This window comes from Phocoena phocoena, chromosome 6, assembly GCF_963924675.1.
Source record: "Phocoena phocoena chromosome 6, mPhoPho1.1, whole genome shotgun sequence".
NCBI classification, from domain to species: Eukaryota; Metazoa; Chordata; class Mammalia; order Artiodactyla; family Phocoenidae; genus Phocoena; species Phocoena phocoena.
Window position 1 is genome coordinate 50,864,351 of NC_089224.1, and position 18,946 is coordinate 50,883,296.

General features: G+C 33.8%; 1 protein-coding gene across 3 annotated transcripts in view; it reads left to right on the top strand.

Moving 5' to 3' along the window:
- Positions 1-18,946, top strand: part of PSIP1 (PC4 and SRSF1 interacting protein 1) — a 38,037-nt gene that overhangs the window by 15,287 nt on the left and 3,804 nt on the right. The window contains exons 4-14 of one of the 3 annotated variants that reach the window (XM_065879831.1): positions 10-148; positions 2,410-2,514; positions 3,299-3,361; positions 8,046-8,142; positions 9,522-9,597; positions 13,412-13,640; positions 14,573-14,691; positions 17,439-17,494; positions 18,091-18,161; positions 18,380-18,481; positions 18,586-18,799. In XM_065879831.1, the coding sequence (XP_065735903.1) occupies positions 10-148; positions 2,410-2,514; positions 3,299-3,361; positions 8,046-8,142; positions 9,522-9,597; positions 13,412-13,640; positions 14,573-14,691; positions 17,439-17,494; positions 18,091-18,161; positions 18,380-18,481; positions 18,586-18,799 (1,271 nt within the window). Of the gene's footprint in view, positions 1-9; positions 149-2,409; positions 2,515-3,298; positions 3,362-8,045; positions 8,143-9,521; positions 9,598-13,411; positions 13,641-14,572; positions 14,692-16,084; positions 16,681-17,438; positions 17,495-18,090; positions 18,162-18,379; positions 18,482-18,585; positions 18,800-18,946 lie in introns of those variants that run through there. The other 2 variants (XM_065879832.1, XM_065879833.1) reach the window with 2 other exon arrangements.

Below are 18,946 nucleotides of genomic sequence, written 5' to 3' on the forward strand. Positions count from 1 at the left end.
CTGTTTTAGTGCTTTTTTAGGCCCAAAGGACATATTTCCTTACTCAGAAAATAAGGAAAAGTACGGCAAACCAAATAAACGAAAAGGCTTTAATGAAGGTTTATGGGAGATAGATAACAATCCGAAAGTGAAATTTTCAAGTCAACAGGTGCGTCATATTACGTAAAATTTAGTTTAGTATTATTTACTCAGTTTTGGAGAATAATCACTATTCTAGCTACAAGAAAATGATTGAAGAGCCTTATAAATTTCAGATTAAATTGTTCTTATTTATGAGGTTGAACCTTGGACTTTTGTATCTAGATAACTGATGAAATTCTTGCCTTCGTGGTCAAATAGATCTCAGAAAACTGGGAAACACTCAGTTGTTTAAATCCTGATTGAGGGTTTATTTAATGTATTGAATTTAAAGTCACATGTACTGTTTCCTTAAATTCAGGTTTAATAACTTGAAGGGTGTGTTTTTTTCTCATTTTAATTTCTAAATCCATAAAATTTATTAGAATATGAACTTCATGTGGGTTAAATTAAATATGTGACAAAAATACTTATAGCACTATGCAAATTATACTTATTTTTGGTTTCTAGAAGAGCAACCTTTAAACTTTCTTTATTCTGTGTGTGTGTGTGTGTGTGTGTGTGTGTGTGTGTATGTCTCCAGACTTGAATTAGTAAAAAGTAAACCTAAAGAAGGAATGAGTAAACCTAAAGAAGGAAATAACACACTGAAAATTTTGCAACTTTCTACCTTTAAATCTATATAATTTTTAGTTCTTTGCATGTACCATGCTTTTTTCTCGTGTTTGAGAACTCTTCAGATGCTGTTCTGTCTGGAACATTGAAATCTTTCATTGATGTTCCAGGGCTGCATTAGATGATCCTAAGTGCCTTCATTATCCACCCAAAAGTTATTTGTTACAGTATTCATCATATCACATCATAATTGCTTCTGTACTTGTGTTGACTGCCACAGGCTTATTAGTTCCATAAACAAGGAAGTTGTATGTGTCCTGTGTGCTGGCATTCTTACACGTGTGGAAGGAATAGTTACCCACTAAATGTTGCACAAATGTAAGAATGGATGAATGGTTTCCCATCCTTATTGCCTTGGGAGTCCAAGGAGACTGAGTTGATTGTTTCCTGAAAATAACATTTTGTAACTTAACTTGGATCATACATCCTATGATTGTGCTTTCAAGGTCGTTTTCATCCTCCAGATTGCCTAGCATAGTCACTTTATCCTTTGTTCCTATCTACCTACTTAATCTCCAGGTAGTTTTCACAGTACATACTTGGAATTTTCCATTTCACAGTGAAATTTTTCGTTGGTTGTGTGCATAAAACCCAACAATTTTCTGTTCTTAACAAAAGTATGAATGATTATGGTGGTGTGATGTACTCTGTGTTCCCAGCCCAGACATCCCCAGTGGCACATTCCTGTGGTTTGGTGCAAGCATTGATGCCCAAGCCTATACAAAAGAAACAACAAAAAAAAATTTGGCCATCATAATTTATAAATATTTCTATCGTGCTATAAGTAATTTTGGGCACATTTTTACATTTTTTATATACCTTTATAATTTGTGGGTTATCAGCATTGCCTTTTTTTTTTTACAGAAAAGGAAATGGGTTTACAGTTTAAAGACTTGCCAAAGGAAATAGCTAGAAAGGTGCACAGTTTGGATTGCAGTCCCTTCATCTTGTAGATTGGGAGCTTTACCCTCACTTCCCAATGTATACTGTGTTGCCTCTGGTATTCATCGTTTTGGTTAGTTTTATGAAAATCTAGGGACCCTAGGTTACATGCTTAAGTATCTCTCATATGGGGATATTTTTAAAATTTAATGATTACTGGACTCTCCCACTCAGTGTCTGTTAAATCAGAATTCATTTAAGTTTGGGTCTCAGGAATCTGCATTTTAAATAAACTAAGTTTGAGATACAGATCAATAAGAGTCCTTAAAGTTGTGATATATATATCCTTTGTTAAGGCTGTTCGTCTTAGAGTACATAGATTAGCTTCTTTATCCAGAATATTTCAATAGTTGAATACAGTGTAGGTCTGTGCTCCTCTAAATCACCTTACATTGTATCTTGTTGGGCATTTGCTGGTTAGAACATCAGAATGGTATTCTTTGTAATTGTACTTTTAATTTCTGCCTCACCGTTTTATCTGCTGAGATTGTATGCATCAATTGCAGGAATATAGTTCCATGTAAGACTTTCCTAAATAAAATAGTAGCATTTAAAACTTTTCAAAATTGTGTATATTAAAAGTATCCTGTGCAACAGAAATGAGGGTACTTTTCTAGCTTTCTTACAAACAGGCTTTGATTTTTCATGGGTACAAAATTTTAAAGTTGGCGTAAAATATTATTTTGTGAAACTAATAGACTTGATTGTTTATAGGCATCAACTAAACAATCAAATGCGTCATCTGATGTTGAAGTTGAAGAAAAAGAAACTAGTGTTTCAAAGGAAGATACTGACCATGAAGAAAAAGCCAGCAACGAGGTGTGTTTAATTTCTCTTGCATTCTAAACCCATTTTGTTGCAAGGAAGAATTGTAAAATGAGTTGATTGTGGCACAGTAGAGAGCAATCTTTAAAGTAGTTGAGTAATGAATGGGAAAATATTAAAGGCTTATTTCCTTGTGTAAATATTAAATATAGTATTGTAAAATAATTTTTGCATCTTTAAGATGCATGGATATTTTTATTTGAAGTTACTTTGCTGTGCAAAATATGAGGTACAACTGGGAGAGTCACTTACTGTTTGTTAGGAATATTTTTAAAGTGAGGTATTGTTGGATGGATGTACGGGAAAGGATATTGAACCGAATTTTTTAAAACCTAGATTTATTTCCAACTCTGTATTTGATTATCTGAGTGGGGATACTCATTTAGCCTTTCTAGGCTTCATGAAGTTGTTACTTGATCTCCAGAGTCCCAACCCTCTTAACATTCACAATCCTAAAACTGAGGATTCTACTGTAGAAAGAGTGTTTTGTAAATTTAAATAGACCAACCTCCCAGTGTACGAGCAAGTGTGACTTTTATATTTGATCTGACAGAGGAAAGCATTTTTTTTTTTTAGGTGAATATACTGGTGATTACTTCCACTTTATAATGAATTAATGTTGAGACTTTTAATGTTTATAATTTCAAAGGTCAGAGAAGCAAAACAAGTTTCCATAGTACTTTTAGTGAAACCTGCTTGTGATTTTTAATTTAAGAAATTTTCTTTCAGTCGTGGCATAATTACCAATTTCATCTGTTGTGTTTTTTTTTTTTTTAAGGATGTGACTAAAGCAGTTGACATAAGCACTCCAAAAGCTGCCAGAAGAGGGAGAAAGAGAAAGGTAATTCTACTGCTTAACCACAGAGATCTTAAAAGAATTTTTATTTTAGTTGGATTGAGGGAGTGTAGATAATGAAACGGTACCATTTAATTTAGACTTAGCCCTTCACTCTAAGTCCTTTAATTTTTTTAAAGGATAGGTTATGTTGTTCACTTATCAAAGCTATGTTTCTTTTCTTAGTGATACAGCACCCTTAAGTTGAATGGTATACAAAATAAAACGCACCAATTTTCATTCCTTTTAATGATGCTGTCCCAAGTTTTCTCTATAAAATGGATAATACATATACTCATAAGACTGTTGAGAGAATTAATGAGTTAATACATGTAAAATATTTATAATAAATCCTGGTACATAGTGCTTTTTAAGTGTCCATTATTATGTTGTTATTACTTTACAGCATTGTTGCATGAAATGAGAGTATGTGACAGTTTAGGACAAAGTACCTCTTATGCTTTTAATTAGTGTTTCTTCTTCCCTATGTGAAGTTTTGTTCATCACACCTTTTTCTGACCTATTTATGTCTCAGACTGTTATTATATGACAAAGCTACAAAGAAAACAAGAGTTCAGTCTTTAAAAAAATTTTTTTTTTGTAGTATTCTGAGTTCAGTGTCTTGTAAGGAAGTAAAATGAAAACAAATAATTACAGTGGCTTTCTATTCCCTGTGGGGTGTGTGTGAAGGGGCTATGATAACTTTAACAAGATTTTAAAAGATAGGCAGAATTTTAGTCAGGCAGATGAAGGAGGAGGAGAGGAGCATGTGAGGCAATTACAGGGGCATAGGGAGAATTTTGCTTCAAGCCATTTCCAGTATTGCATTTCAGTATTATCAGGCCATAAAGTTTGAGGGAAACAAGTACAAAAAACCCCAATGTGTTACCCTGAAGAACTTGGAGAAGGGGTGGGAAGCCATTGAATCATTTTAAATTTCAGGTACTTCTCTTTTTAAAGCAGTGTGAATGATGGGGATTGGACTGGAGCAGTGAGACCAGTTCACTGATAAATTCATTCAGAATTTTGGTCCTCACTTCACTGGCGCAGACAGAAAATCAGCAGCAAATAAGGAAGATAAGGTCTCTGTACTTACTGAACTTATATTTTCGTTGAGACAGACAATAAATACATAAAACAAGAGAATTAAAATGGGGAGTTATGATTGGGACTTGATAACTAAATTATGAAAGGCCTTTGTAAAGAGTTAGCATGACATTTTAGTGGTGTAGATGAGAGAATTTTAAGAGCACCTAAGGAGGTAAAGTTAATAGTTGATTGGAAGTGGGTGTGAAGTGAGGGGGAGGTATCTAGGATGACTCAGGGTGTTGGCTTGGATGACTGGATTATACACTGAGAATGCAGGAGATGTTTTGGTAGCAGAGGCATGAGGAGGAGAATGTGAAACACCTTTGAGAATTAGACTGAAGATACATATTTCTCTGACACCAAAGGGGGGAAAGGTAGAAGTTACAGTTGCAGTCTCTGACATAAAGATAGGATTTAGATAGGTAGTCAAGGGAGAACGTTTATTGAGAAGAACGCAGAAAACCAGAATCCTGAGAGATTATAATGGCGATGAAAAGGCTGCCTTGTAAAATTATGGCTGAGAATGAACTGTCAGGAGAAAAATCTAAGAGAGGATATCAAGCTGAACAAGGGAGGAGAGAATTTTAAGAATGAGGGTGTGGTTAGTAGTATCCTGATGCAGAAGGGGTCCAATAATAATTGACAATTAGGATCCCCCAGGATACCTTAAGGTCAAATGGTAAGAACAGATGAAGTAGGTTAAAGAATAAAATGTTTAATGTTGAAATTACACTGTGCTTTTGAAATCTTTGAAGGGGAGGAGAGAGAATGCAACAACAAGGATTTGCATGGTTAAGGGAGGGTGTTAAAAGTGGAAAAATACGATAGAGGCTTTAACACTTTTTCTTTGCGAAACCAGGAAAGATCAAAGATGTGGAAAGAGTATAAAATTACTGTAAGTTAAGAATAATGCTGGGTGAGAGAAAAGGGAGGACACATTTGAGGGAATTGACTTGATGGGAAAGAGATGGACATTTCACCTTTTTTCACAGTGAAGGGAAGGATGGGCAAGACTATTACAAACTTCTAGGGAGACTTGGAAATTAAGGGAATCCCTTTCTGCTGGCCTCAGTCTCTCCCTTCTCCCTCACCAAATTCAAAGCGAGACTGCATGTGTGGTGTAAGGCAGAAAGAAAGGATTGAAAGTTTATGCTAGAGAGAGAAGGAAAGGGCATGACAAAAGACAGGGTAAAGGATTAATGGATGGCTTTGAGATCACAAATGAAGTTGCATAAAATGAATGCATGTTTGTATAGTTTTTTCAGCAGGGCTCAGCAGCAGGGAATAATAGAGCAGGGAAGGTAGAGTTTTATAGTAACTCTCTGTTGGAGATTTGCGGGACAGGTGCAGCCAAACGAGAATGCAGATGAATAGTAGTTCCATGAGGGTTTTGAGGGATGGGGGGGACTTTATGTAAAGTCACGAAGGGAGTAGAGCTAGAAAGTGGGGTAACAGATGGGGAGAAAATTTGTCAAAGGCTTAGAGGTCTCAGTGAGATAAAGTAAAATATGGAAGAAGTTAATCTAGAGTCAATATTTGCATTTGAGATATTTAAATATATGAGATAACTTAATAGTCCTTTCTCTAGATAAAATATTTCTTTGAGTTAATATTTTCACGAGGAATGGTTTTGACTTGCATGATTTTGCTGTAATAGTCAAGAATATATGTCTATGGAAGGGCTGTATTTTTGCTTTGTATAGTGTTTATTTATGGCATTAGTTATTGATGACCTTGTTACCTCTTATTGGTATCTCATAAAGATTCCTACCTGTAATTCTTAGGCGACGTCATGATTTATTTCCAAAAATTGAAAGTGTAATTGAAGAGGGGATTTTTTTGCACTGAAGAGTTCATCAGTTTGATCTGAATTTTGGAGAACTTTTGCCCTCTTAACTGCTCACCCTCCTAACTCAATAGAAGAGCTCTCATACAGTCTTGGGTTCTCAACCTTTGGTATAAAAACAGATGCCCGGCTCCCTACTCCAGAGCTATCATCAAATCAGGATTGGGGTGGGGGGTGGTAGGTAGTCTGCAAGTTCCTAGAAATACAACTTGAGCTAATGTTTTGGAAGCAATTTTTGTAATGTTCCTTGAGAACAATTCAAGGGTTACCTTAGATGAGTTTCTTGACTTTTAATAATGCTTTGAATATACATTATTATATTGCAATTACAAAGGCAAAAATAATGTTTAAAAACTAAGAAAGAAATGGATAAATGCTCAGAAGTGGGACTGCTGAGTCAGATTTGCATATTCTGTATTGCTGATATAATGATCAGAAATGTATTACCAGTTTGATTTGATCACCATTAATCAATATATGAGTAATTCTCCACATTCTTACCAAAATTGGGCATTACCTCTTAAGTGTTTACAAATCAGATTGTTGATTAAAAGATTAAAAAAAATTTTTATCAGTAAGGTTGGATTATGCAAGTTTTGGCATGATGCTTTATTGCCTTTATTTTTATTGAGGTAGTTCAGGCTGAATTCTAAATAATTGGGGGTGGGGGAGCAGCTCATAGTAGTCCTCCCATTCTTCTCTTTGCTATTTATTTTCCCTTCTTTTTTTTTTTAGATGTTGGGGGTAGGAGTTTATTAATTAATTTATTTATTTTTGCTGTGTTGGGTCTTTGTTTCTGTGCGAGGGCTTTTTCTAGTTGTGGCAAGCGGGGGCCATTCTTCATCGCGGTGCGCGGGCCTCTCACTATCGCAGCCTCTCTTGTTACGGAGCACAGGATCCAGACGCAGACGCGCAGGCTCAGTAGTTATGGCTCACAGGCCTAGTTACTCCGCGGCATGTGGGATCCTCCCAGACCAGGGGTCGAACCTGTGTCCCCTGCATTAGCAGGCAGATTCTCAACCACTGTACCACCAGGGAAGCCCTGTTTTCTCTCTTTTCGATTATGATGTTATGTTTGCATTTCCTTTCTAATTGGTGGTTATTAACCTTTGTTGTACTCTAATGCTTGAATTGATTAAACTGATTCTCGTTTGGGGCTATTGTCTCATTACCCTGGGGCATTATAGTTTGCAAAGGGTCATTGCGATTTCTTTACAGTAGTAAATCCTTCTTTATGGAAAATCAGAATAACTCCTAGGGAAGAACAGCAGATGTCTCAGTTCAAAAATAAAACATGTACATTAACAAAGTTAAAGAATGGAAATATCAGCAACTGAATTTCTTGCCTTTTCTAACATTAATTTAGGTTGTACATCCTAAGTACGCAATATAAAGTGTTAGCATTTTGAGATACTCAATGAAAGTACGTTTATAAGCAGTGTGTGTGGGTATTACACTGTAATTACATTATACTTTAACATTTTGCATCAAGAATATTCATTTTATTTTTATAAATGACTTTTTTAGGTTGAGAATATCTAAAAAGTGAGTTTTTGTTTCCTAGAATTACTAGAATTATAAGCTAAATTTGAGGATATCACTCTGATGAGTTAACTGTTGAAAAATAATGAAGATCAATATATATTATGCTTGTATTTGAACTTGTTATCCTGTAGTGGCACGTTTTTGCCATTGAACTAAATTTGGAATTCCTACTATGTGCTAAATAAGTTAATTTAAATCTTTGTGATTCAGGCAGAAAAACAAGTAGAAACCGAGGAGGCAGGAGTAGTGACTACAGCAACAGCATCTGTTAATCTAAAAGTGAGTCCTAAAAGAGGACGACCTGCAGGTAGGATTATTAATGTTTAAATAGCTGGCTTGTGATTAATATTCTAATCCATTAAAGTGTTGTACCTCAGCTACTTTGGAATAGGGGAATAGGTACTTGGTTATGTGTAATATATAAATTCCAAAGGAGATAAACATTAAGGTTTCTGCTCTTTGTAATAAAGTATTTAAATTTGAAATAACTGCTTGAGACTTTTTCATTTTCTGTTTTATCCCCATTACATTTTCCTTTAATAGCAGCAAATGAGGCCGTGGTGAGATTTAAAATCCATGAATGATGGGTTTATTTTACCTCTTACTTTAGAAATATTAAGCTTTCCAAATGGAATCATAATGAAAACAAGAGAAAAACAGCATTTGAATAATCAAAGCTATTAAATTATTGCATTCTTTCTTTATTAGGGCCTGTACAATATGCAGATGTCTTCAGCACTGCCTATTTAAAGTATTTTACTAATTTGGCAAATAGGAAATAGCTTGGAAGGATCTGTCTCTAATACAAAGTAAAACAAAGAATATTAGCCAAGATAGAGCCAATTTTTTTTTCTACTTCATAACATAGGATTCTGTTTTCTTTCTTTTTTTTGGCTGCGTCTGGTCTTAGTTCGACACACGGGCTTCTCTCTAGTTGTGGTGTGCGGGTTTTCTCTCTCTAGCTGTGGCATGCAGGCTCCAGGGCTCCTGGGCTCTATAGTTTGCAGCACGTGGGCTCTCTTGTTGAGGTGTGCTAGCTCAGTAGTTGAGGCACGCAGGTTTAGTTGCCCCGCAGCATGTGGGACCTTAGTTCCCTGACTGGGGATCGAACCCGCATCCCCTGCATTGGCAGGCGGATTCTTTACCACTGGACCACCAGGGAAGTGAAGTCCCATAACATAGGATTCTTAATGAAACAGGATAAAATGAGTAATACCCAAAAAGAAAAAAAAACAATTTACCTAATTTTTACTTTGGAATTTAATAGTGTAATGGATCACATTAATGGTGTTGTTAGAAAATTCAATGAATTCTGATAACAAATTTTCAAATATGTGAGCATACATATACAAATAATACTGTAATATGTATCTGAATATAAGTGCTGCTATCTACTGTAAAGTTGAATTTTGTGACATTCCTATTAAACAACAATGAGGGATGTTCTTTTAAGCCCTCAGCCATACTAAGGACAGATTGAAAATACTCTTGATTCACCTCTGTAAATTTTCTGCTGTTAACTCATTTGAACCACTGGAGGGGATATGATTTTTAAAACCTAAAGTAATTGTTATCTGTTAATAAACTAATATTCTTAGTATATATCATTTGTAACTTTTATATGTGAGATCTACATCTTAACGGGAAAGCTGGTAGTTACAAAATTTTTTTTCCTGTGAATGTCAGCTACAGAAGTCAAGATTCCAAAACCAAGAGGCAGACCCAAAATGGTAAAACAGCCCTGTCCTTCGGAGAGTGACATGTGAGTAAAATTAGTTATGCAGTAAATGAGACATTTCACTTTCAATATGTATAAATTTCTTTGCATTTTTACCAGTTTTATTTACAGGGTGTTCGTTGCTATTACTATTTTGTATTTCTAAGAATTATGGGCAAAACAGTTGAAAAATAGTTTTCATTATGTAAAAAGTTGAAATTGATAGGGAATCAAGAAAAATCTGATACGATTATCGTTTCATTAATCTAAGACATTTTCTTGTATATTAGGATATAAGATACTTGGATAATGCAGGGTAAAATTTATAATAGTTCCCTTTGTTTAAGGGAATTTTTAGACAAAGTATTTTTGAAGCAATTTCCACAAATCTTGCTCCTCCAGAATAATCTTTATTTAAAAAATAATAACACTTAACATTATTTTTGTAAATTTAAAGTTTTAAAGTATTTTGGAATGATAACTAGTTACTAACAAAATAATCAGTTCTTTTTTTTCTTGCCATCTTTCTTTTCCATTATGGATCTTGTTTGTGTTGGATTTTCTGGGTAGAAACTTCACCAGCAGGAATATATATTTAGACAAAGAGGGCAAAACTTTGTAGCTATTGTGTTTAAAGATTTTATAGAAAAGGCTTAAGTGAGTATGTCATTTAAGAATGGATTTTACAGTGTTTTGAATGAAAATACTTTATTGGAAATTTGTTATAGAAGTGTTGGTACTTTTCAGCCAATATATGTTTAAAGAGTTTTATTTTACTGCCAAGCTAGCTGTTTAAATATTCTTGAAAATAGTGGCCAAAAATTACAACATGGTTTTTACTACTATAGTGAAATTAAGAAATTAGGTACATGCAGGTGAGTTTATGTTTTTAAACATACCAAGTAAATCTCACTTATCTCCTCCCTAAGATGTCTTCTCTAATAAGGGCACCAAGCATCAAGTCTAGGATTTTATGATCAACATAAGGCCTTGATCTAGAGACTTAGGAACTGAAACACAGATTATCTGCTCCCCTCTCCCTTTTGTATATGCACATTGATCTGGGAGGGATAGGCAACCATAATAAATATTCCCAAGGAGAAGATTAAGAGGCACACAGCAGTCATTGTTCCCCAGGAAATCTGTTGGGAAAATATTGTGAGATCCCCCTGTTTTAGATAATAAACAATATTTCCTTGATTAGGTCCGTCCCAATTTTCCCTGAGAGTATCTTCCTAGTCCATTTCTCTCCATGGCTTTTGGCTGATTCTTGGACTGGAAAGTATTAACCCTCCTTATTAGCTGAGCAGCTTTCTTATTCTGCTTTCATACTTTACAGAGTTGGGCCCAAGATTCCTTTTTAAATCTCCATTAGTTTCTCTTAATGCAGCCTAGCGTCCCTTTTGGTAGTAATAATACTTTATTGTTAGCGTGTGTCTGTTTAATTCTAGTCAGCTTTATAAGATTTCTCCAGACATGATTATCTTTTTATACTTAACTAAAAGCACTTTTGAGTTTATAGGTTTTCCTGAAAACCTACTCCCTGGTTTCTTTTTCATAGAACCATTTGTTCATCAGAAGGATCAAGGTATCCCAATTTGAATTCTTAAGGAAAGGCTGGCAACTTAACAACCTTGATTGGATCTTTGACTCCAGTCTTTGTCTGAATTTGAAAATCTTTTACTGGATGGAAGTGACTTTCAACACTGAAATGCATGGGATTTTTTTCTCCTTCCTCTGTCGTCCTATTATTTTTTAAACTTACCTCCTTCTTGAAGTACCCTATCAAATTTATGTTGATAACAATCAACTCAAAATGCCAATATTCTATCTTGAAACCTCTTCACCCAGAGCCACAAGTTCACTGAATAAGTTTTCTCTCCAGTTATCACAGATGACAGTTTTACCCATTGTATAATATGTTAGGGTTTCAAATGCAAAGCAAGTGTCAAACGTTTTAGGTTTTGATGATGGACAACCCCAAAATACCAGTAGCTTACAATATTTATTTTTCACTTGTGCTATATGTAGGCTGGGCATTGGCTGTTATAGATACTGTCAGCTTTGTATCTGGGCAAAAACTCAGTGGAGTGTAGAGCACAACTATATAAGCTCTTCTGAAACTTAAGCTCTCCACCATGAGAACAGCGTGTATCTGCTAGTGACAGCTTCTTTGCTGTGGGTCCTGAAATGACAAGACAGTGGATAGAGTCCAGAAGAGCTGAAACCATCTCATAATCCTCATGTGAAGTAAAAATATTTGTTATAAGCCACTGAGATATTTTGGGTTGTGTTTGCATTAATTTTTGCTATTAACATGTATTTATAATTTTATTTATAACATTTTAATGTTTCCTATTGTACCTTGACCTATTGAAAAGGGAATTATCACCATGAGGTCTGTATTTCATGGAAGATGGTAAGGAGGGAGGACCATTGGGAAAAGACTTAATTGCAGCAAGCAGTGACAGTTACGTTTATGGGAGTTCTCTGCTTTGACACTGTTTTAAAAACTTTGAAATAATAATCCCATTTCTTAAAAACTTAACGATACACTTAAATCTACCTTTAAAAAACAGCTGCATGGTATTCCACTGTGTATGTATCACAATTCTTAAAAGTTTATTTCTTGTATGGATACATTTTTTTAGACATTGTCATGTGTCGTTTTGTACATGTGCAAACGTATTGGTTAGAATACATTGCTAGAAGCAGATTTACTGGGTTAAAAGGATATTTTTATTTTTAATACCTGCCTCTTTGCATAGGGGGTAACATTTTGGGGGAGGCAGTTCGTCAATATCTAAGAGCCATGGGAATGCCTTTTATATTTGATTCTCTGTTCCCATCTCCACAAAACAATCATTATTAAAATATTTGCCCCCTTGTGGAAGTATTGAATAAAGTTAAGTGATTTTACTTTCCTGCTTTTTCTTCCATTGATTAAAAAAGTAAAGGATGAAACCTATATAACATTTGAAAATAAACATAGCCAATGGTAGTTACGTGACAAAAAATTTCTAAAGAAATAGTGATTTTTTTTTTCTTTTCCAATTTAATAATCTTAAGGGTTCAAGGAAGCAGTTGTCTGGTAGGTCAGTGGATTTGGAATTGAGATATTGGGCTATTTGACCTTTTGCACCATCATTTTCTCATTCGTTGAATGGGTTGGACTAAATGATCTGGGGTCCTTTCCAGCTTTCAAATCCATTGATGTAATTATATAATATGTGTAAGTCTCAATGAAATTCCTTGAACAATTTAACATTAAGGTTAATTGGCCATATATTTTACCATTATATGTGTCAGTTGGGAGCCTTTTACATTGCAAAGCATATTTCTTTAAATTTTAAAATGACCTTATTTCACCATTACGCAGTTCGATTCTGCAATTGTATTTTTCCCAGCATGGCTACTTTTATAAATACGTAGAATATGAGCGCCATAAAATCTAGGCATCTTACACATCTTATACACGACTGTTCCCCAAAGTCAAGAACGGTACCATGGCATATGAGATAGTACTCAATATTACTTTTAAGTGAATGAGCCACATTACAAAAAACATGGAAAACAAAGGGGAAAAAAAATCACTTTTCTATTACCCTAATGCCACTGTAATTTTTCTATCTTCTAACTCATATTAAAAGGATGTTCTTTTCCTTTTATGATTGGTTGATAATGACACTCCATTATATTTTACTTAAAGATATTTAAATTTTGTTTTTAAATAAAAAACAAACTGCATGTAGCTTATTGTTATCCAGAGTACTTACTCAGTTAACTCAGAGAGGTGGCTGAATGACAAGTACTAATGATACATAAAAGATTATTTTTCATTGTTGTGCCTGTGAAATAGGGTAACTGAAGAAGACAAAAGTAAGAAAAAGGGGCAAGAGGAAAAACAACCTAAAAAGCAGCTTAAAAAGGATGAAGAGGGCCAGAAGGAAGAAGATAAGCCAAGAAAAGAGCCAGATAAAAAAGAGGGGAAAAAAGAAGTTGAATCAAAAAGGAAAAATTTAGCTAAAACAGGGCTTACATCAACCTCTGATTCTGAAGAGGAAGGGGATGATCAAGAAGGTGAAAAGGTAGAACGTTTGCATATCAAATAAAATATTTGTTCTATTTTTAGTTTCCTATGTAGTTCTTAATCTTTAGGAAAGTTTCAGTATCTTTATGAAAGTCTATAAATGTGATTAAAAGTTAAAATGAATTTCTTTACCTTTCTGAATAAACTTGAATTACCTGTGTTAAAAAGCATATTTGAAACTTTATTGTACATCCTAAGTTTATTTACCTTTTCACAATTACATGGAAATTAAATGTTGCATGATAAACTTCCAGTAACCCCACCTACCTATTGACAGAAAAGGTAGGAAAGTAGCGAATTAAGCCAGATAGGTTGTGACCAGTGAAGACAGATGTAAAAAGGTACATTTATACATAGATTTTTATTATTTACCTCAATGAAATTCTTAACACTTCAGGCCTATTTAGGGTACATTTTATTGGTGGTACTTTATTTGAATACAACAGTTGTTTAGGAATTTCATTAAAGCTATACGGTTCTTTTCTGTATAAAAACACGTTTTGTGTATAGCCTTGGAATTCTACAGATCCAGGTTGTATAGGCCTTTCATTTATGTTTATCTAATTTATTAGTACTTCAGGACCCCAAAACTAAATTCGGTAGGTTGAGCAGGTACTTGTCAGTAAACAGGTACTGAAGTCAAAGTCATAGTACAGAGGCAAATAGCCTGAGGTACTTCATTTTAACTCATCTTAACCAAAGCATATCATTCCTATAGCAGTGCAGTAAATAATTATAAATCCCAAAATCATCAAGGGGAAAGTTAAATTTAGATAGCAACATGTAATTATGAGGGTTTTATTTAAATTAGTAATTTATTCATCCCTTAAGAAAACTAGTTGCTTCTTTTCTCCCAAGATTATAATCATAGAAGCATTAGTCACTGACTTGATAGTTAACTAAAAGCATCCTAATTCTCAAATAAAACAGAAGAGAAAAGGTGGAAGAAACTTTCAAACTGCTCATAGAAGGAATATGCTGAAAGGCCAACATGAGAAAGAAACAGCAGAAAGAAAACGCAAGCAAGAGGAACAAATGGAAACTGAGCAGTAAGTATTTTCTTTTTCTAAATTTCGATTTCTTTTTTTAAGCTAGCATGAAATGTTTAAACAATAGAATCTCGTTTTCCAGACTTTCTGAACCCTTTTAAAGAAGTGACTTTTTCAGTGTGTTAGAAAAATGTCCTCAGTATATGATAATCATGTTTCAGGCTTCATTCTTTTCTGAGTAAAGAGGAAATTTACTGAGATAATCACCCTGTGAATTATTTTTAATTTAAACTGAAAGTGCAGATAGGGCTTAACTGTTATAGTGGCTTTGTAGAAAATGTCCTTATCCTCTACTATTTTCTTGTATAATATTAAATAAAGATAATAAATTGGTGGAGAAGGAATGAAAGAAATACCCATATTTGTCATACCACCAGCAGCCCTCCCCCAGAAGACCAGCAAAAATAACAGAGGCACAGCTGGAAACCCAAGAAGCCAGTAAAAGAAAATTTAAAGGCTGACAGGGTTTGCATTAGATGTGTGCAATATAAGTCAAGTTCAAGCTAAGAAGTTTTGATACCTGGAGACAGTATACTTACCATGGGGCATTTCTTTCCCCTTTAAGTTTATTCTATAAAATAATTTTATAAGAGGGAAAACAGCAATGCCAGTGATGATTAGGCTTCATGTTTATTACATTTGTTTTCCTAGTTATCTTTAGACTGTCACTTCTGAGTTCTTTCTCTGAAAGGCCTTTCTTTCTTTGTGAAGCGTCTTGCATTATTCTGACTAAACTTTGTTTTTTTTGTTGTTTTAGTGAGGAGGTGATTTTAAAAACATGCTCTAGGTCACTAAGACAAACTTAATAAAAAACAGTGAAATTCTTAAAACTATTCTTAAGTAATTTTGTACTTTTTTTATATATAATCTGTAAGCCGAAAGTCTTTCTTGATAAGTATAGTGCTTGACCATCTGCTTTCTTAGTTTTTTTGGAGGATATATAAGCAGTTTTAGCTACTTGAGGGAGTAATTTAAAAATTGATCTAAAGCTCAGAAATGTTACTCCCTTTAATGTTAAACTTTGACCATTTATGTAAATACTAGAGTTATTTTTTGTTACCTATCCTTTCCTGTCCTTTCACTGAAAAGTTGTTGGACTGTTTGTTGCTTTTAACTTTATTGTGCTCCCCAAATTAAGATATAAAACTAGTTGTTGCTTAGTAAATCTAGCCCAGCCCTTCTTCAGTATCTCAGAGTTAATCTTTATGTGTTTCAATTTCTTTTTGAATGTCCTCCGAATGTAACTTTCTCAAATTCTAATATTTGTGTTTTCTTTCCTTCTCCTGTTATTACAAAACTTTGTACTTGGACAGTTTTGCTCTGTAAAGCATTTCAGATGCAGCTTGTATGAAATGCATTATGCAAAATAAAGTTTATTGTATTGTATTCCCAGCCAAACAACATGTAATCTACAGTAATAAAAAATATATCTCATTTTGGGCTCAAAGCATTAATCCAGTTACTGAAAAGAGAATACAAGTGGAGCAAACAAGAGATGAAGATCTTGAGACAGACTCATTGGACTGAATTTCCCCCTCCCCCCCCCTTGATGGAAGAATGTTCCAGATTCTAAATTGAGGACTTCATTAATGGCATTATTACTGTGTTAATGATTGTTAAAAAACATTTCCTGTAAGATACACACTACATACTAAGGTCGGCCATCATTCCTGTTAAAAAAGTTTTTTACCAAGCTTAAAATGAAGCTTTGTGTTTGAAAGTTATAATAAGCTCAGATGAAGATGGTGGTTGTACATTATTTCATTTAGAAAATATAAAAATTCATTTTGTTTTGAAGCTAGGTGTTAAACTGGAGTAGCTACTATACCCCCAGAGAATGGGGCAGTTGTGCCCTTCCCCTTGACATTCCTTTGTTGTTCAGTTCTTTAGAAGATTAATCATTGTTTTTTAATCCTGAGAGATTAAACAGCAGACTTGTTAAGAAAACAAAAATGAAACTGTAACCAAAATTTTAAAATAAAGTTTTTTAAAAAAAATACCTGATTTTTAGATATTTTTTTGTTCTTGTCTATTTCAATTGGTTTATTATAATAGGGCCCGAACTCCAAGTCAAGGTACTAGAAATTATTAAGAATTCATTTTTAAATGGTTATTTTTGTGATTTACAGTAAAATGGTACCTTTTCATTTGTGAAATGGTATGTAAATGTTAGTGAATGTCATTTAAGTTTGATATATTGGCACAAAAAAAATCCCACTCCATTTTAATCTAGTAGTATTACAAACAGTCTATTTAACCTTGAAACTAACTTTGAACCCCTCAAATTATCTACCCTTGGGAGATGTGGGAACAATTCAATCAGTCTATTTTGACGTGCTATTTTAAAAAATAATTGTGATGTAGAATTCATGAAACATAGGCATTCTCTTCCCACTATGGCCTGTTTATCCACTGACCCTAAAGTTGGTCTTTTAACATTTACCACAGTATTGTTGGAACAAAATTTCACTGAGGCAGCCATTAAAATTTATTTGTAATGCCACTGAAAAATTAGATTGTTAGATTAGCATGTTAATTTTTACGTTTTGAGTTTTGCTTATATTTATACTAATTAATACTAATGTGGCATTACTGAGTTCTAAAAATTATAGTCAATTCCTTGTGATCTAGGCCACTGACTATTTTAAATTAAAAAAGTTTTAACTTTTACATAAGGGATTGTGGGCATTTGGTAACCAGTCACAAAGTTCCAATGTTTTTGAAATATTTGTGTTAACATTTGATAGGCAGAATAAAGATGAAGGAAAGAAGCCAGAAGTTAAGAAAGTGGAGAAGAAGCGAGGTTAGTTATTTCACTTTCTAAGATGTATAAAATTGTATTCTACACAGAAAGGAAGTTTTACAGACACTTAACTGTATAGGTTTTGAAACTGGTCATTTTATGTTCTTATCCTCCAAGTACACATTTCACATCCCTAATGGATTCTATATACCTTGCATTGTTTTTAAGTGTTATCAGGTGAACTTGCTAAGGAGTCATGTTTATTATTTTACTGCTCAATATATGATGAAGTTAAATTTTTATAACATGGCCTAAAGCTAGATGTTTTACAATTTCTGACAAATCTAGTTTCAGATGGATTTTTTAGTTTTGGTTAAATGTGTAAGGATGAAGCAGTGCCTTAAGGATTGCAGAAGAGGAGTTATTGGATGCAGACTGGTTTTTTTAGCAACATGCAGCTAGATGGTGATTCTTTGCTTATATGATGAATGTTGGTTTCCTAAATACTAAAAATGGCAGATAACTTAATGATGTAGGCAGATTACAAAGAACATTTTTATAAATTTACCAACTCTTTCCATTATACTTTGCTTAGATTATACAAAAATACTGGTTTTGGAAAATCTATTTACTGTGTTTCACATTTTAATTTATAGAAACATCAATGGATTCTCGACTTCAAAGGATACATGCTGAAATTAAAAATTCACTCAAAATTGATAATCTTGTAAGTGTTTAATACCTCATTTAAAAATACAGTGCTGCTTTTATAGCTTCATATTTTATTTTCTCACATGATTTTATAAGTGTGTAAATTTGAGATAACAGACTATTACTGGTTATTTTGTACTGCCTTGTTATTTGAGATTTTAAAAGTAATCTCTAGAAATAGATTATATGGGTTGTGGTAATTAACAGTTACGAAATTACTATTTTGTCATGAAGGATGTGAACAGATGTATTGAGGCCTTGGATGAACTTGCTTCACTTCAGGTCACAATGCAGCAAGCTCAAAAACACACAGAGATGATTACAACACTGAAAAAAGTAAGTGATCTTGAGTCATGTGGATTTTTTAAATTTCCTCATTATCACCACTTCATTAAGTAACATTTAAAAAATTAAGAAAATTATATGTTTTGTTTTCTCAGATACGGCGATTCAAAGTTAGTCAGGTTATCATGGAAAAGTCTACAATGTTGTATAACAAGTTTAAGAACATGTTTTTGGTTGGTGAAGGAGATTCTGTGATCACACAAGTGCTGAATAAATCTCTTGCCGAACAAAGACAGCACGAGGAAGCAAATAAAACCAAAGATCAAGGGAAGAAAGGGCCAAACAAAAAGCTAGAAAAGGAACAAACAGGTATGTGGTAACTGTTCGCTGGAACTACTTTTAAAAAATGGCTTCAATATTTAATCCTATTAATACCTTATCTATATTGAATGATGAGAAACTCTCATAAAGCGCTTAGCAGAACATTAGCTTCTGGGTTTCTTTTTCATCAAGTTT